The sequence below is a fragment of the Artemia franciscana genome, chromosome 5 (assembly GCF_032884065.1).
Source record: "Artemia franciscana chromosome 5, ASM3288406v1, whole genome shotgun sequence".
Taxonomy (NCBI): Eukaryota; Metazoa; Arthropoda; class Branchiopoda; order Anostraca; family Artemiidae; genus Artemia; species Artemia franciscana.
Genome location: NC_088867.1, coordinates 40,519,596 through 40,539,858, shown reverse-complemented (window position 1 = coordinate 40,539,858; position 20,263 = coordinate 40,519,596). Strand labels below are relative to the sequence as shown.

Here is a 20,263-nt window from a genome sequence, read left to right as displayed (position 1 = left end):
TGCTCAGTGCTCAAGCTGCTTAGGGAAATTCCGAGTTTAAATATAATTAAAACATAGTTCTATTAAATATATCCTTGGGTTTTTATGAACAATCAATTTATCAATTATTCACTGACTCATTATTCAAATTGGTCGAGCTACTCAAGGTAACTCAGACTTTAAAAGGAGTGAAGCTCAATTTTTCTATCTTTGGGTATATTTTTTCTATTTTAAATTTCGAATGATTAAACGTTGATTTTCTTCTATTCTTTTTACAGCTCTGTAGTTTACCTACTGCTCAGACCTTCACACAATCTGTTGATAGTGCAGACGCCATTGTTGTTGAATCTAATCCTTTGTTAGCTGCATTAGCAAATAAAGGGAGCCTTGGAGCAGTGGCTGTTGATGCTACAGCTGTCGAATCCAACCCTCTGTTAGCTGCATTGGCAAATAAAGGGAGTCTTGGAGGAGTAGCCATTGATGCTGCAGTTGTCGAATCTAACCCTCTGTTAGCTGCATTAGCAAATAAAGGTAGTGTTGAAGCAGTAGCCGTTGATGCTACAGTTGTCGAATCCTACCCTCTTTTAGCTACATTGGCGAATAAAGGGAGCATTGGAGGAGTATCTGTTGATACTTTAGTTGTTGAATCCAATCCTTTGCTGGATGCAGTGATTAATAAACAGAGTCAAGGGGCACAAGCTCTACCTGAGATGGTATCGACAGAAGATTCCTCCTCTGTGGAGTATGTCTATGAGTCAGAAGAATCGCATGCTTTGACTCCAAATGAAGATGAGGTCATGCTGCTACAAATAGAAGAAGATCTGCCAAAGGTATGTAATCTTGAGTCTAAGTTGTTGCGTTTTGAAAGGTTTCATTAAAAAGTTGAAGTTGTAACAGGAATAGCCCTGTGACTAGCTTGTTTAATTGGGTGGAATGAAGTTGTTGATCTATCTCAAACAGCTACATCCTATAAAATCTTTGTTGTGAGATAAAATTAAGTTAAATGTAATAAAAAAGAATAAAGTTAAAATCAAGGCATATAATGACCAAAAAAAGGCCGCAATAAGCGCTTAGACTTTCGTGTTTTGTCAAGAATTCAGATCTATATCAACAGCTAAAGAATAAGTCCTGCTTAAAATTTGAAAGAAATCAAGTTAGAAGACGGATAGAAGAGTAAGTAGAAGAAGAGAGAAAAAGTGAGAAAGGTTGGAAATACAAAAAGAGAGAGATTCTGTAATTTAATTACCAAAGCAATTATTATAGTGTACACAATACTGAGCATATGAAATGTTGTGTTGTTCAATGTCAGCATGGTTTAACGCTGTTCTGTGTTGATCTTAAATAGGTTCAATCTTCCATAAGTGTAAATTTTACTTTAAGCAGATTCAGCTTGACATGATTACAACTCTTGTAGGCTAAAATATTTAATTGGTAAAACTATTTGAGGGAAAAATACTTTTTAGATTTCATTTCCTTTGGGAATAATCTTTTGTGGGTGTATTTTGGTTGTTACTTTTTGGAGTATCCTCTTTGGGTACAATTTTCGATAGTTGCACTTTTATTTTATTCGGTGTAGAAAGTAAAACCCTTTAGGCTTAGGATAATGGACGTGTGGGGGTTTGTGACGTCGTTCATATGAAAAAGTTTTTCCAAAGTTAATCAAAACCCTAAGCAAATTTTCCCAAAGTCATGATCTTTCTAGATCATTTTTTTTTTGCATCGGAAAAGGAACAATTATTTCTTCGAACAGTCTTGCTAAACGAAAAATAAGTGAATATATGCATATTTGGTCCCCTAGTATTCAAATATTTGTAAGTTTTCTGCCGCAATAAGTAACATCCTTCGGTGGAAACTAACTGTAAATTAGAAGTGACTCAGGCCAATAGTAACTGAAATTCTAAAAAAGAAAATTCGGGTAATAGTTAATATTACAAAAGAATTGCCTTTTTATGCTCATTCAAAATATATAAAATTCATTAAGTTAATATAACCAATCAAAAGCTACATTCCTGAGAAAATTTACTGGGTTTTTGAAAAGGGAGGACACCCCTCCCCCACAAAAACAGCATAAAAAAACAAGTGATCTTAATGAAAATCACATCATCAGATTCAGAATATCAGAAAGCCCACTTAAAGATTCTGAGCTTTTTTTTCAGGGATGATACTATCAAATCGATGGTACTAAGACCGAGAGAGCGCTCAGTCGAACAAAAATTAAAAGTTATAGGGTCCTTTCTAAGTGACAAAAAGATTGGAGGCCAACTAGATTTTTTCTACGCCTTTTTTCATTAACGAAATCCATCAAAATTTCGAGATGGGAAATTTTGTTCAACATGGTTGAAACGCAAAATAACTATATTTCTGGGGATGATATTACCTCTAACAATCCTGTATATATCTCTAATCCTGTATTAGGATTAATATGTATCTCTAATCCTGTATATCATCTAATCCTGTATCTAATCCTGTATAATCCTGTATTATACCTCTAACAATCCTGAGGAGAGAGCTGCAATTTATCCAATTTGCCCCCATATTTTATACATGGTATTTGCTACTGTGCAATATAATTTTTTTCAGGGGAATTACCAACAGGGGGGGGGGATCATCCACAGGAAGAATTTTTCATATGGAGGGAGCTTTTTTGGGGAAACTTTACACAGGGGGATTTTTCAAAATTCATATTCTTTTGTTTTCTTACTTCCTATTTGGCTGGTCAATTTTATATATGGAGAAAACATTCGAGGGCAACTGTCTTGGGTAATTTTTCCACAGGGGATTTTCTGTGGAAGAAATTTTTCACAGGGGGAGCTTTCTATGGGGGTGGTGTTAGCCCTCTTTAAAAAAATTAATCCAAAACGAACAGTAGTTGTTTAGTATATGAGGGGGCTGCCCCTTTTCAATTATTTTAGTCGTAATGCTAAAGTTTCTAGTGTTTAAAAAAGCTTGTTCTGCCAATTAAAAGGTCCTCGTGTTTCAGAAGTCGTTCTTGAGAAACGGAGAGGAAAAGTCAAACTTTATTGAGGAGAGCGAGGGTTTGAGGAGATAGCAACATCCTCGAAGACAAAATAATTTCTCTTCCTTTTAATTTTTATGTCGACTCTTACTTTCAGTTGAGAAAAATTGGTTTTTATTTAATTTCTAAAAGATTGGGTTTAACCGATTTATCAAAAGATAAATAGCGTTTTGAAATTGCTTAACCTTATGCTCAAGACTTTCACCCTTCAGGGTCTCTTATTTCAGTCAATAGATGATTTATGAACGATATTGAGGGGACTGGGAAGGGAAAACGAATTAACCCGGAATCATGTCCATTTGGATCGGTTTTTAAATCTTTAAATGGTAGAATGACAGTTTTCAGAAAATTGTGACGCAGTAATTGTGACAACGGAATTCTGGTTGTCTGGAAAGTGTACCTGACTCTGCTGGAAGCACCATCGAGCGAGCCGGAAGCGAACAAATTCCCTGGATATCCCAGGAGACCCTTTCTGTAATCGAGCTACGTCGGAACAACGTGGTAGAGTACAGACTTTTTAACGGCATGCACAGTAGTCTACTTTAGATAGATAGGAAGACTTGTGTTGATAGGAAACTCTACGATCTTGAAGGTTCTGACAGGAAGAGAGACACCTTTTCATTGTACAAACTCCTCCGCGAATTGACAGAAGGGAATTCCTTGCACCCTGAATCGTGTTCTATCTGCAGATCATAGCATGTTGCATGATGATACAGGTCAATTCTCTGCCTTGAGCAGCCGATTTTCAAAGCTTCTAAACACTGATGCTGTAGCAAATCCAATGGCAAAAACCTGATTCAAGCAGCCACAGCCACCTCCGAGGTGACTTCCAACCTCATCGCAATCGTTTACAACATTTGATATCCGAAATGCCATAAAACGTCTAAATTAGCAATCCAGCCTCTAGCGTCTGTGGTATTTTGTAGAACTTCCGAAGTACGAAGGTGCAGCAATGAAACTAGCTCCAGCTCATCTTCTCAGTAATACTTACGATGGAAGGCATGACAGATTGGCGTGCTGACATTATTTTGCCACTCTAGAACCGAAAGGACAGTCGCCAAATTTACTCTAACAATCACAGGATTAAGCCTCTCTCGGTTCCCAGCAACCTTTTCACCTTGGCAGTACTGGACAGATGCTCTGGCTTCATGGGTAGAATCAGAAGAGCTTAGTCAGCCGGGTTCAGTCCCTGAAGCTCGACTGCGGAGCAACTCTTCATAATGTGCCAATTGATGGAGAAGACGGGAGAGTTTCAGCGAATAGTGAGCTTGAGATTTGTACACTTCAAGACAGCTTTTGATTGTGCAAACCACCTTTCACTCTGGCTAATACTGAGAACCTCAGGCCTACCCAATAAATATTGCTCACTTTTGAAAAGCTATATGATGGCGCGAACACCGCTTCCAAGCTCTTCAACTGCGTGATAAACTACTTTATGACTTGCACGAAAAATCGTCTTTGATTTGTTCTTCAGTTTGGAGATCAAGTACTTATTTATGCTGACTTAGCTGTTGATATATCCCTACTCACTGATATCGTCAAAAAAGTCACCGAAGCTGTCCATGTTCTTTCAGAAGAAGCTTCGAAAGTGGGTTTGTAGATTACCTGTCAGAAAACCAAACTTATGCCCATCGACCCTTTTATGTGATTCTATTGCAAGTGAACATCGGGAGTTTCCTAATAAATTTGGTTGAACACTTGACTTACACGGGATCCACCCGGTCCAGAAATATTTCGATCACAATAGAGCTTACATCTCGAATAGCCAAAGCATCAGGGTTGGGAGGCAGAACAGCATTTAAGCCCCCATAATAAAATTCGCATTTACAACACTTCAATCAACACCGTGCAACTGTATGGAGGAGAGACGTGACGAGTCATAAAGTTTGTCCTTAACACCATCGATGTTGGTCAGACCAAACGTATTTGGAGGATCAAGGATCTTCACTGGACTGACTTGCTACCAACCAGACCCTCTTGTCATGTACTTTTCAAAGTCCTTTCTCAACGCAGCTTATCCGATGCACTGTTCACCTGTACGACCACTTCCTTCATGTGCCACATGACGCCCCAGTACAGGTTCTTCTTAACTTAAGACCCCCTCCCCATGAATTGAAACATCCCAGATGACGCTCCCTCCCACTAGGTGAAAAGACAAGGCTAAAAAACTCGCCCAAGCGAGGACTTTGTGGAAGAAGTCCGCATCCCAGTGTAAGAAGTCGCGAGCCTGGCAAGCGATAGATCAACCCAGACGCACCTGGTCTCATCGTTTCTATGCCAAACCCTGGCAAGAGCCGTAAGTAAGATGTATGAGGGATTATAGGGACTTTTCTTTGTTATAGGATGGGTAGCTTTTTTTAGTGTTCTGAAAATGGTCCCAATTAAATAGGTTTTGAAAATTAAATATGGTGTGATTTTAAATCAAACAACATTGTTCTGAAAATATTATTTGGTTCTAAAAATCCACTTCTAAATCTGACTCATTTTATGATCACGTGTTTTTACCAGACTTAAGCGCATTATTACTTATGTAAGGCCAGTTCCCACCGTCAAAATTGTTGTTAAAAGTGTTCTTTTACTTCACAGAAAAATAGTGCTGATTTGAAAAATTACCTTCTTGAGACACAAGGTTTGGTGCAAAGTTAAAAATGGAGCCTACGTTGAAAGTCGTGTCTTCATTCTAAGTTACTCGAAATCCATTAAGAATTTTGTCAAACTCTTCTTTTTATTGTTCTGATAATGGCCCCAATTAATGCAGGTTTTGAAAATTAAATATGGTCGGCTTTTAAATCAAAGAACTTTGTTCTGAATGTAGTATTTGGTTCTAAAACTCTACTTCTAAGTCCGACCTCATTTTATAATAGCATGTTTTGTCAGACTTAAGCGGATAATCACTTATATGAGGCCAGTCCCCACCGTCCAATTTGCTGCTAAAAGGGTTTTTTTATTTCACAGAAAAAAAAATGTTTATATGAAAAACAAATAGCTTCTTGAAACATAAGGTTTGGTGCAAAGTTAAAAATAAAACCTGCGTTGAAAGTCTAGTCCACGTTAACTCACCTGAAATCTACTAAGAGTGTTATCAAGCAAAATTTCCAATTTTTATAGTGGTTTTGTTCAGTGAGATCATGGGAACCTATGTTAATAAGAAATGTGGCTTATAATTTTTTTCGGGAGCGCAGAAACACTTCTATAATTTTGTTTCATTCTAGGAACCTGTTCAACCACAGCTTTTTGAAAGTAAATCTAGTCAAGCACAAGCTGAAATTAAACCAATTATTGCAACTTCAAATTTACCCAACTCATTGGATCATATCGCACTTGCTAAACAAAGCGGCTATTCTCCCCCTATGAACATGTATTACGGCAAAGTTCACCAGAGTGAAAAGTCATCTACACCAAAATTTGGAGCAATCAATCTCAGCCCTTTAGCATCTAATGTGCCACAAACAGCAGTAATACCCAAGCCAACACAAGAAGAAACGCCAGAAGAAATTATGACGGTGCTGGAGCAGCTGCCACCACACTTCCAAGCATTTGCTCGAAACCTGCCATCTGACAGCCTTCAAAGTGTATATTCAAGTTTAAAAAGTAGTGGACAATTAAGTGATTTTATTTCCTCATATGGTTAAGAAGTGATTACAAACCGCGTTACCTACACCAGTGAATATCCCAGTGATATTTACCTCATTGAGTTAGTTATTGTTTCGACAAGTTTTTATTTGTAAGAAGTTATTATTTTTTAATATATATTTGTAATATTCTTATATTATACTAATCTTCGAATTTTGGAAATAAGTATTGCTTTGGGAAAGAGAAAATTGAGTTTGATTAAGTCTGAAACTGGCGAAACTGTTCAACCGTTTAGACATTTTCCAATCCTATTTGTAACAGAGGGTGCTTACTCTGCTCTTTGGATATTTAAAAATATCTGAAACCAATATTACCAAGTCCAACATTCCTTAAATATAAATATAAACACGTAAGGATAACACTAAGTGATTCATTTTAGAAGCCAACTTAACCAAGTCCTTCCCATTACGCACTTAGTAGGATTCTATATACTAAAGCGAATAAGAAAAACTAAGAACAAATAGTCAAATCTTTACTACCTGATAATCGATGCGTTGAGATCGAATGCATTAAAATCGAAACCAGCAATGAATCTTTTTTTGTCTAACACACAACATTTCCTCTATGGATGCATCGAATTGACCTCTGACTTGTTAATTCATTTATTTTATACTTCAGAGCAAACAATAAATGCGAGCATTACTTTCAAAATAGTAGTGAGCCTAGAATCAAAAACATTCAAAAAAAAGAAAAAAAACGCCTGGATCTCACCTAATAATAAAGAAAACTCCACTGAAACATTGCAGACAAAGAAACAAATAAATTTATTTTTGGAACTCCTTGTACTAATGCTGAAGGCTTTCAGACTTTTAATTTCAGTCAATAGATAATCTATAAGAAATATTAAGGATGCTGGCCTTGCCATTGCAGAAGAAGAAACAAATAAACTACTTTTTTTAAACTCCTCCTACATGTGCTCAAGGATTTCTACCTGTTGGGTCCTAATTTTAGTCAGTAGACAATTTACAAAAAAATAGGGCAGGAGGTTCAAATAATACAAAAAAAAGATAACCGTTGGAATAGCAGTGAATATGGAATTGAAAACACTTGAGAAAAAATAAAAACACCAGAGTTTTGAGACTGACAACAAGGCTAAAACTACTTCATCATTAAAGAAGTAGGAACGAATAAATTGCGTTTTAAAACTCCTCCTTTTTATACTCAAGGGTTTCAACCTTCAGGTCCCTAATTTCAGTCAGTAGATAGTTAAGAAAAAGTATTAAGGGGGCTGGAGTAAAAAAACAAGGGGAAATAGGGAGCAGAAACAGCTTTCTACAAAAACAGGGATCAAAACAGTTGCCAAGGAGTTTTAAGGCTATATATACAACATCCATGACCAACGAAAATAATTTTAATCCAGCAAGTACCTGTTAAGAGATTAGTAAGATAATTAAAACAGCTTAAAGCCTTGGGTATTTTTGACAACATGCATAGCTTATAGATAAGGTGAACCTTGACACAACTAGCGTTGATCTTCATTTGACGAAAAGAGGTAAAATTAGTCGATTTAAATGTATTGAAAGTTTGCGATTTTTTTTTACTGAAAAGACTGATAATCCTCGTTATTTGCGTGCTTACCACTATTAAACTGAATGTAGCTGTTCGATGTTTTTCTACTTTTTTTCTCACTTCAACATCAGACCCTGCGTCTGCAAGTGAGATATAGAATGCTGCTTTTCTGAGGCTACATCGTTTCTTGGTGAATTCAAAGGTCGTGTTCCCGCCTACCGAATAAAGTGACTAACCACAGCATAGTGATTGTTGTCACAGATGGCAGCATGAAGAAAAGAGGACTAGCGCCTCTTCGTAGCCAGCTCAAAATTCTTGAGCAGCTAGTGCTAAACGTAAGCTCAGTGAGTAAAAAGATTCAAACTAAAATGGTGACTAAAATTATCAGAATAAAATTATCAGAATAAAATTATTTGCTTCAAGGTGTCTAACAGCTGCATGGTTGATTATTCTTTCAAGAACCTTAACAACTACTGATGTCATGCTAATATTTTTCATTATAATGAAAATTTAATAAATTTCAGCAAGGTCCTTTCTATTTTTTTTTAATTTATGAATAATATGTGCAGTTTTTTAATCCAGAGATAGTCAGGAAAGATTAAATGATAGCTTGAACAGCAGGGAAAGAGGTAGTTCCTTTAGAACCAATTTATGAGTAATCAGTATTGGTTCCATCTTATGTGATACAGCATATAAAGGAGGTGTGATATGAATAATACTAGAATTGGAAGAAAAAAAACAGATGAGAAATATTGGTTGAAAATTTAAACTTGCAGCTCAGGATCAGCAACTCATTGACTATTGTGCAGGATATGTGGGACAGTGCATGTGCTGCTAGATCTTTGAGTGGCACGACACCAGAAAGATTTAGGGTTATCCTTAACTTCCTCAGCCAATTTTCCCTCAAACCTTCACTTCATCTCCTTTATTTGGCTGGTTGTTTGATTATGAAAAGATTTGAAGATTTTGATAATTTTCTGTAGTCGTATTTTATCTATAGCAACTCCATGCTTGGTGTTTTCTGTTGATTTGCTTGCTTACTTTAGTTGTTAAAAAAGGTAAACTTTTTGCATGTTTTGCCTAAAAAATTCTAGTGCAAGACTTTTCAATATGCAGAATTTTCTTTTTTACATTTGACTAAATCTCATCAGTAATAAGCCTTATCCAGTTGACATTAGCAAGTTTTTTAGAGACTGATTTGTAGTTTACATATTTTTGTTGCTTAGAAGAGGGTTGTTTGGTAGACAGACATAACTCCAAAATAATTACTACATTGTTGCTATTGTCAACAGGTGTGGTTATTACATTCTTAATAAGAACGTCAGGGCTACTGAGAATAACCAGATCAAGAATGTTGGAGACTTGACCTTCCCTGAAACGAGTTGGTTGTGAGATTGTTTGTGACAAGGAATGGCTACAGCAAGAGCTCCTGTACAACTGGGAAGATGTTGAGTCCTCAATCCAAATATAGCAAGCAACTGCATCAAACAACGCTACAGAAGCCATAATGGAGCATTACAAGGATGGAAATCTTTAGATTCACTCCAAAGTAATTGTTACATTGTTGCTATTTGACAAAGTGTATAATAAGCAACCTACAATTAAATTACATTCAGTCAAGCTTGAAGAGGAATCCCTGCTTTGGATCCTTGATTTTCTTCCTGTGTGATCTCAATATGTGCAGTTATTTGATGACTATGGTAATCTTATTCTTTTTTCCACTACATTTTTTCTAAGTGGAGTTCCTGAGGGAAGTGTTTTGGGTCCTACACTATTTAATATCTTCATCAATGATACTCTTTCCACTATCAGCAGTAAACCAATTCTTTGAGCAGATGACCTGAAGCTCCTTGAACCAGCTTTGTCCTGAGAAGACCATGCCCTGCTACAAAGTAATCTTTATCTGCTGGATCAATGGGGTGAGGCCTGGCTTCTTGAATTCAATGTTGCCAAGTGCCATATCATTCACTTTGGTAAACAGAATCCTTGCCCCTCTTGTTTTTTCTTAGGCAGCCCACTTCCCTCTGTAAATAATGACCAGGATCTTGGTGTCACTATTAACAATGAACTAAAATTCAGCACTCATGCAAAGAGGTCTGCTGCTAGGGCTAGCTTAGCCATGGGGCTGATTAAGCATACTATTTCCAATTGTACCCCTAAAGTCTTTATTCTTATTCTTCTAAATAAAGGACTAGTGCATCCTAACCTTGAAGATAATCTGCACTCACACTCTGAGTAAGGTTAGATTTTCTAAAAATACTTCTAAATGCAAGTTTCTTTGTTTTAATTTTTCTAACCTTGCTCCTCACTTACGTGTGGATACAACACTACTCGACTGTGTTTCAAAGATGAAATGGCTTGGTATTACTTTTTATCATGTATCCGTATCTCGTATGGTAAAATCTTTCCAAATGGATAGCCACCGATGTTTATGTAAACTTTGCCAAAACTGGTGCAAACTTTGAGAAACTTTAAATTTTACCTGTTTTTACTCTCAAACAATTTTGTTTCTTTGTGGTTTCAATCCTTTAATAAGGAATAAGTTAAGAAGAGTTTATTTTAAATACAATAAATTTTCTGTACGAAGATAGTATAGAAACCTAAATATTATTTTTCCTTTTGGACTTGGCGACTCGCTTATGCTTCTTGACGACATCACCTAAGATTTGATGGCTGATGCTCCGAAAAAGATGAGCACCATTAATCCTCTCGGTTTTATTCCCCCGATTTGTAATCAATATACACTCTTTACTCCTCATTCATTTTTTTTAATATTGCAGGGTATAAATTTACTTACTTACTTACTTAGATTAAGCATTCAAACATGTTTATTTGTATTTCATTATGTGTTAGTATGCATTTTATTATGTCTACTCAGATTATAACTGCTTAAAAACTTTTTCTTACATATATCACAAGTCAGATTGAATTCTTCTATATATAATCAAATGAGATTTACCAAAAACTTTGACACCTGACATCTGGATTACGCATAGACGCAAGTCTCACAGATTTAAAAACACTATCAGTAGTATCCCTAGTAATCGCTAGTATCACTGTTCACGTTTTTTTTGTAGTGTTTTGCATTTGTATATTGTTGGTGGAAAACTCAGATGAAAGCCATTAAGAAAATTTCTATAATGTAAAAGAAAGTTTTTTCTCGCATGGGACACGTTTCAATAGGTTTTTAGCGTCTAAATTGCATTTTATTATGGATTAATATGCATTTTACTATGTCTGCTCAGATTATGACTACTTGAAAGCTTTTTGTTACATATACCACACTCATATGATTTCTCTCCAGAATGAGTTGTTTTATGTACAATCAAATGAGAGTTGCTAAAAAACTTTTTCTTACATATATCACACTCATAGGGTTTTTCTCCAGAGTGGAATCGTCTATGCACAATCAAATAAGAGCTGCTAGAAAACTTTTTCTCACATATACCACACTCATACGGTTGGAGTATGGATTGGAGCATGGATGGAGCATGTCCAGTATGGATTCTCCTATGTGCAATCATATTAGAGCTGGTAGAGAATTTTTTTTCACATATAGGACACTGAAACGGTTTATGTCCCGTGTGAATTCTTCCATGTGTAATCAAATCAGAGTTGTGAGAAAACTTCTTCTTACAAATGTTACACTCAAATGGTTTCTCTCTAGAATGAATTCTTCTATGTACAGTCAAATTGGAACTGCAAGAAAACTTTTTCTCACATATAGCACACTCGTACGGCTTATGTCCAGTATGGATTCTTCGATGTGCAATCATACTAGAGCTGGTAGAGAAATTTTTCTCACATATACCACACTCATAAGGCTTATGTCCAGTATGGATTCTCTGATGAGCCTTTAAATTATAAGCCCGAGTAAAAATTTTATTGCAAATTAAACACTTAAAAACATTGTCTTGGGTGGGAGTCCGTTGACGTGTTTTCAACTTAGAATGACCCCAACTTTTTCCTTACAAGTTTGTTGTCTTATAGCAGAAAAGGAGTGTGTGTACCCTCTCTTATTTGAATATGCAGCATTTTTATTGTTAGAACTTCTACTTAATTCAGTACTACTTCCCACTTTATGCTGGTAAGCTGACCCTGTTTCCAGTTCTGATCTTATATTAGAGGTTTGTGCTTCAAAAGACTCATTATGGTAAAATGGCGGGGAGAATTCAGCTCCTAAAACAGAAAGTAGTTAAAATTTTTGAAATTTGAACATATTATCATAAAGAGGCAATAGCTCGTTAACAAATATTTCTCAAAGAAAATGTCATATAAAAAAGGATAGGGTAAAAGGTTAGAGGGAAAAAAAATAAAAGGATATGGTGACTATGGAACTCAGAGGTGATGTATTTGATAGTGGTAGGAATGTCTTATTTTATGTTTTTAAGCTGAGATTTCACATGAGTAGCTTAATAATAGAAAAGAAAGAGTAGCTTAATATTAGAAAAGAAAGAGTAGTGAAAGGAATGTAGGAAACATATGTGAGAAATATATGAAGGTAATAAATTTATTTTCTAGAAAATGAAAAGAAAGAGGAAACGAGGAAAGGTGCTAACTCCAGGATTTTTCAATATCGACCAAATACCACAGGATAAATTAAAAAAGGAAGAATTGAAAAATTTGTGTTAGGAAAGGATTTTGTATATTTTTTAATATTGTAGTCTATTCTTGAAAAAAAATTTCTCAAGTTGTCAGGTTTCATAAAAAAATCTATCAAATTGAAACCTAAGATTGACTTGATAGAATATTGTTGAGGATAAAAATAAAATGAGATTATAAAATCAGAGCCATTTCCCCATGCAGCCAAAGTGATAAGCCCTATGCATCCTATCAACTATTTTTCGCAATAGTTCCATATGGAGGGGATGGTCGTAAAAGCTTAGGAGTGTGCTAGGAAAATAAAAATTAAAACTTATGGCGCCCATCCGAAAGTTTGAAAGAGTTGTAGGGTAAATGGCCCGTTGTGCGACCTACGAACCTCCTTCTAATATCAGATCCTTTGAGTATTGTTTTGTTCAAAATTATCCATTAATTAATGTTCCAACCCGATTTAAAGTTTTTCGCTTTTATGTGTCACAAAAATACAAGAAGGAAATAACATCACAAGACTACTCAAGATTTATAAATAAGGTTCACCATTGAAATGATTGGCTTCATCCCCCCCCCCCTCAAATAGCCCTTGTATCCTTGGAAATTTAATCGATACAACATTAAGATGATTTGCCATATTCCAAGAAAATTATGCCCATCTCTGGTTATAAATTGAGGATTTCCCCTGTCTTTAACGGGGTCAAGTCCAGACTGACTACTTTCTGTCAATTTCTGAAAATGCCAATACAATAATTTACCATGTTTCACTATGTCTTCCAAATCCTTGAGAATGTTTTACATAGTGTCCAATTCACATTTACTTAATTCTTAGTTTCATACCTTCTCTACTTTCCATCCTTTCCTCTTATTCTCACATGATCTATCACTCAAAAAATGCTTGTACACGCCCCTACTTTTCCCTACCACGCAAAAAGTATTGTTACAAATATAACTTTCTTCGTTTTTAGCAATTCTCTCTAAGACATGTTTTGATGCTTAACAAACTATTTTAACTTAAATGATTTTATTCATTACTGCCATTATTATTATTCAGCTTTGGCCTACACTATTCAAAGGTATAATGCGCTAACAAGTACTGTGTTAAAGAGTAGTTGTCTATGGTAAAATAAGGAATTCGCACTTTCAATCCCTTTTTCGTAAACGATTATATCACCTTGTATTATTTTTGAACCGAAATTCTCATAATTTTGATACAAGCTAATTGTTATTTTCTTTAGTTCCTTTTAATAGTGTCCATAAAAATATTAAATTGCTTGATCTGATTGATTCTACACGTTTTTTGCTTACACTTTTTATACAAAATAAGGAGCAAATTTTCTTCTCCTAACAGATTGTAAATCCTTTCCACTTATATTGACACAAATTTTAAGGGCCACGTGATGGTAAACCTTCTTTGTTGTAGGTATGCCATAGATTTTCACCAATTAGGGTTGTGATTAAGAGGTAAGCAATTTCGGGGGCTCTGTTAAGCAATACTCCGAAGGTGCTGAAGAGACTCTTTTGCAGTTAAGCACAGAAGACGCAACGCGTTTTAGCACTCTAATCGGTGCCTTAAACGGAATTCTTGCCAAGGTAAAGAAAATCCCAGGAGGAAGGGATTACGCATTCGATATTTGTGAGCGAATTCAAATTTTATATCATTACCATTTAGAAGAAAATGCAAAACTTTTGCGCAACGAGAACGATAACCTTCAAAATATAATCAAATTACACGAAAAATTGGAAAATAAAGATACAATGGCCCCATCCTCTATTAAAAATTGTAGACCGTACTCTAGTGTTGTTAAAGGTCCTGAAACCTTTAGTATTATTCTTAAGCCAAGCAGCAATGAAGCAAAAGATCATAAAAAAAAAGAGAGAACCACCGGCACAAATAGTGCAAGACATTAGTAAAATAATCAGAGAAGATTCCACCAAATTTTCTGCTAAAGATATCAAACATGGGCGAGAAGGCAAAATCATTGTTGAATTTAACTCAAAACAAGATTTGAACAATGCTCTTTGTGCTTTCAAAAAAATTCAGTAGCACTAAAATATACTTCGAGGGATTAAAAAAATGCCTGCCACGAATGCTTGTGAACGGTGCTCCTATAATCAAAAATAAATCAGAGTGCAAATAATTTATAGAACACAGTAATCCAGATATGGAAAAACTTGTTATTGCTGGAGAAACCTTGGAAGTGGTAACTATTATTGAAAAAGGAAAAAATTGCAGCGTCATATTAGAAATGAGTCCAAAAATCAGAGGAGAAATTTTAAAAAGAGGAGGCCTCAATTTTGGATTTCTTCGCCTACAATGCGAAGATTACATTAACCTTATACGATGCACCAACTGTTGTCTTTTCGGCCATAAGAAGTCTGAGTGTAAGGGCGATTTAACCTGCTCTTGGTGTATGGGTAATCATGACTATAATGAATGTACTAAATCCTTCAGTAGTCGCCCTAGTTGCCGTTCTTGCAATAAGCGACAGCTCAATTGTGAGCCACACGCATCGTACGATTACAAAAATTGTCCAACAGCTAGAGAAATAACCCAACAATTAAAAAAGAATATTGATTATGTAGCATGAATGCAGAACACGTCCCATGTAAATACGTATAAGAATAACTTACAGTTTCTACAAATTAACCTACAACATTGTTATGCTGCACAATTAGAAAAAACACTGGTTGCTTGAGCAGATGTCGTGCTTATCAGTCACATTAATAGAAAAAACACTGGTTGACTTGAGCCCAGATGTCGTGCTTATCAAAGAGTCTTACATTAATAAATCTGGTAAACTTTCGTGTGTGCTGAATTTGTACAATACCTTCTCAAAGACAACATTTGAGAAAAGATTCTATAGTGCTGCTATACTTGTCCATAAATCCCTAAAATATGATATACACTACGAAATCTCGACCAATGAATGTGTTACAGTGTCTGTTTATCTTTAAAAGTAGAACTATTCTAGTTTCATCCATGTATTGCCCTCCATCTCTGTGCTCAGTAGATAGTTATTTAGAAAGTATAGATAGTCTTAAAAATTATTCAAATTATGTTTTGGGGGCAGATTTTAATGCCAAAAGCTCACTGTGGCTTAATAACACTTATTCCGATTTGAAAGGTAAATCCATTGAGGATTTTGTTGCCAGGAAATCATTAGTAGTACTGAATGACCCAGATATGCCAACTTATGAATTTTCATATTCGAGTCCCGACGTCACAGCAGTAAGTATAAATTTACTAAAATTTGTTGACAGCCGCGAAGTGACAAATGACCCCCCATCCTTATCTGATCACTTGTATATCAAGTTCAACCTAGTTTTTGAGGCAGATATCGTGGAAATTTGTAATAAAATCAAGTATGATTACAGGAAAACTAACTGGAATGTTTTTAGCAACATTATTTTAAATGAAATAGATAGTTTATATTCCCTCCCTACTACGGATGCTGAAGAAATAGATAAAGTTGTAGATGCTTTAACATTCTTAATACAAAAAGCTACCAATGAATCAACTCCAGTGAGTCGTGGCTCTCCCAAAAAGTATTCACGGTGGTGGACTTCAGAATTATCGGACTTTAGGAAAGGGTATAGACGATTGCTACGGATATTTAAATCCTGCAATTCTCTCGAAAATGAGGTTAATTTAAGGAATGCAAAAAAGAATTATAAACTGGGTATTTTAAATGCTAAAAAAAGTGACTGGAATAAATTCTGTGCAGATAAACCGAATTTGGATCCATGGAATACAATCCACAAAATTTGTAAAAATAGTAATGCCATTGTTCAGCCACTACATGTAACAAAAGATGACGGCAGTAAGACTAACTCTGTAACGGAAGCCGGGGAGGTATTGCTAAATAAGTGGTTCTTAAAGGACGATCATTCAACTGACAGTAATTACCATGGTGACGTTAGAGCAGAACTTACAGATTTTTTTTATTAATAGCACATCAGGTGTTACCGAAGTCTCCTTGAATGAATTAAAAGAAATAATTAAAGGTTCAAAGCCATCAAAGGCACCAGGCCCAGATGGAATTCTAAATTTAACCCTAATTAAAAACATCAATGTCCTTGCTCCTAGTTTAGTAAAGTTAGTGAATATTTGCTTAAAAATTTCATATTTCCCGAAAAGTTGGAAAAATGCAAATATAATGGTTTTTAAAAAAAATGGTAAAAAGAATGATGGTAATCCAGCATCGTATCGTCCGATTAGCCTACTATCATTTCTTGGTAAAATATATGAGCGTGCCATTGCGAATAGAATGACTGCGATTAGCACTGAATATAGTTGGCTTTCGCCCCTGCAGTTTGGCTTCCGTAGTGGGAAAAGTACTATTGATGCAATTGATGGTATTGTTGCCACGGCGGAGGAGAATATGCAGAAAAAATCTTTACTTTATGCATATTTTTTTATATAAAAGGCGCATTTGACTCCGCGTGGCACCCTGGAATACTGAAAAAGTTAAAGGCTAAATCGTGCCCTGATGGGCTTTTAAATTTAATTCATAGTTACTTTTCTGATAGAGTTGTTACGTATAAGGGTGAATATTCATGCATTTTAGAGCGATCATGTCCTCAAGGTGGAATATTATCCCCCCTGCTATGGTCGGTTAATATAAATGATCTTCTAGAAATAAATATTCCTAATGTAAAAATTCAGGCACATGCTGATGATGTTTGTGCAATTATCACATCAAGTAAAATATCAACTTTAGAATCCTTGGCATCAAGGGTATTTTCGTATTTCCGAATCTGGTCAGTAGATAACAAGCTCGTGTTTGACAAATCCAAGACTGAAGCAATTTTATTTTCAAGGAAGCATCAGCTTCCGACTGTAAAGCTAATGTATGATGGAATTGAGATACCTGTTAAAAATAAGGTTAAATATTTGGGTGTTATTCTTGATAGAAAGTTATTATGGACTGACCATGTTAGACATAAAATTAACTCTGCAAAACAATATTCTGCTCGTCTTTTAACGGTTGCCAAGAGTACTTGGAACCTGAATCCACATGCATTGAGGATGCTATATAAATCAGTAATCGAAAGCCATATTTTATACGCGTGTCCTATTTGGATCTCTGCACTGAGAAAAAAGAATATTCAGCGAATGTTGCGGTCGGCGCAAAGATCTTCTATGATCATGATTTCTAAATCGTTCAATACAGCTCAAACGCATGTAGTAACCGCTCTCGCAGGAGTGCTTCCAATGGATTTAAGAGCATCTTAAGTATATTAAGATACGAAAAAAATGGTCGACCTCAAAATTGGCCGAGGGTTTTGAGTCCTACCTTGAATGGAATTAGTTATTCGGCACATCATAGCCATTATACTGACCAAATTATTGCAAATTTCGGTAAAGATTTAGTGCAACATTTCTCAGATCTTCATATGTATTGGTGTCAACATCACAGATTAGTTGCCTTGTTCCAGGGGCTGCTTGATTTTGATCATTTTGAAAATATGATGGGTTGCCTTGGTAATTTTTAAATAAAATTTTGGGCAAATCTTCTAGTTCTAACAAGTTATGACCTTGATCCACTAATATCGATAGAAATTTTAGTGCCCAAACTATTGTGTTTTCGTCCCTACTGGATAGACACACCAAATGTTTTACGATTTCTGACGTCATTAACGAATTTTCGGCTTTCTTTCGAATTTTTGGCGAATCTTTCTCTTAACTATATTTTTGAAACAGTAAAAAACTTTCATATACGGAGTAATTTCCGTTCGTTTCAATTTTAATGTTGCTCCTTACTTTCATTTAACAACAAACTTGTTTTTTTTATTTAATTTCTGGACGTTTTTGAATTAATGCATGTTTTGATCTTGGCTCTCCACACATAAATAATTAAAACGAAATTTGCATATTAATTAATTGCTATTAATCGGAAGATTTTGAGAAAAAATGAGCGAGGGAGGAGGCCTAGTTGCCCTCAAATTTTTTGATTACTTAAAAAAGCAACTAGAACTTTTGATTTTTTACAAACGTTTTCGTTGGTAAAAAATATACGTAACATACGAATTAACTTACGTAACGAACTTCTATATTCGTATGTTTTTATTGTGTATATGAGGGGGTTCAACCCTCGTCGATACCTCGCTCTTTACACTAAAGCTTAAATTTTTTTCCCAATTCCTTAAGAATGACCTCTGAATCACAAAGACCGTAGAATAAATAGTTGAAATTACTAAAAATACTTTAGCGTAAAGAGTGAGGTATAACCAGGAGGTAAACCCCTCATATGCGTAATAATTTTTGTTGGTTTTAAGTTTTAATGCTGCTCCTTATTTTCAGTAGAAAAAACTTTTCATTGTTTTTTCAAATAATGCTAGAAAAATTCTGCGCCCCCTTCATTGAAATTCTCTTCCCCCATGAGAAGTTTCTCCATGGAAATATCCTCCCACCTACCCCCCCCAACTCTCCCCCCTTAACCAAAAAATCACCCTGAAAACGTCTGTACACTTCCCAGTAGCCATTACTATATGTAAACACATGTCAAAGTTCGTAACTTGCAGCCCCTCCCACGGGGACTGCGGGGGAGTAAATCGTCCCTAAAGACATAGCTATTATGTTTTTCGGCTATGGTGAACAAAATGGCTATCTCAGAATTTTGATCCGGTGACTTTGGGGAACAAATGAGCGTGATAGGGGCCTAGGGGCCCTCCATTTTTTTTGGTCACTTAAAAAGGGCACTAGAATTTTAATTTCCGTTAGAATGAGCCCCCTCGCGACATTCTAGGATGTACTTAGATGTATGGAACTGATAATTTGCACTAATTTTGTATTATGGGATTGTGGTTTTTTCTTAATTCTCAAATTTCCGTTTGCTTTCAAAATCAGATATTGGATATAGATGGTCCTCTAGGTTAGTTTGAAACTTCACGGTTTCAACATTATCGGGAGACTCAAAAAGATTTGTTCTTAAATAAACCAGATATTTTTGACACTCGAGGGCAAGGGCAATTCTTTTAGTCTCATTTAGATTAGAATGATTCACGCACATCCTAATTTTATTCCGGCATAATTCGGATAGGGTTTTGACCCTTCTTTATCCAAGACCAATTGGTCTTGTATGACTTTAAGGGCTACCGAATGCTCGTTAGTGTCTTCTTCGTAGGTTATGACTTTACTGTGCTTGACTAGATAGGGACATTTTTATTTTTCATTATATAATTTTTGTATTAGCAATTTAAAGATATTATAGTAGTGGATTTTAATGGACATTATTTCTGGTATGTCGGGTTTGCTGATTTTAGATTTGACAGAAGATCGAATATATCCCATTGAGTTCTCTGATTTAATTTCGATAGTTATAACCCCTGATCCATTAGAATTTTGAGAGGGTCCAGTTGCCACAGTAAGAATGTCGGTTTTTCTTTAGATGAGGGATTTTTATATTATTGAAGTTACGCAATATAAGTGAACAATTGACATATAGGCAGATTTTAGTTATGACCTTACAACTACTTTAAATGTTTTAATTGTTTTTCTTATCATGACCACTGGATCCGTGTGTTTGT

General features: G+C 35.5%; 2 protein-coding genes across 3 annotated transcripts in view; one reads left to right on the top strand and one right to left on the bottom strand.

Annotated features, from left to right (window-relative positions):
- LOC136027403 (uncharacterized) overlaps positions 1–6,762 on the top strand; it is a 65,588-nt gene extending 58,826 nt beyond the window's left edge. Inside the window, exons 13-14 of the mRNA XM_065704633.1 lie at positions 258–809; positions 6,208–6,762. Coding sequence (XP_065560705.1) covers positions 258–809; positions 6,208–6,627 — 972 coding nt within the window. The 3' untranslated portion in view covers positions 6,628–6,762. The remainder of the gene's footprint in view (positions 1–257; positions 810–6,207) is intronic.
- Positions 1–20,263, bottom strand: part of LOC136027405 (uncharacterized) — a 53,969-nt gene that overhangs the window by 2,993 nt on the left and 30,713 nt on the right. The window contains exon 4 of one of the 2 annotated variants that reach the window (XM_065704643.1): positions 11,062–12,316. The exons of the other annotated variant lie outside the window; for it this stretch is intronic. Within the exon in view, the coding sequence (XP_065560715.1) occupies positions 12,078–12,316 (239 nt within the window). The 3' untranslated portion in view covers positions 11,062–12,077. Of the gene's footprint in view, positions 1–11,061; positions 12,317–20,263 lie in introns of those variants that run through there. 2 annotated transcript variants of the gene reach the window in all.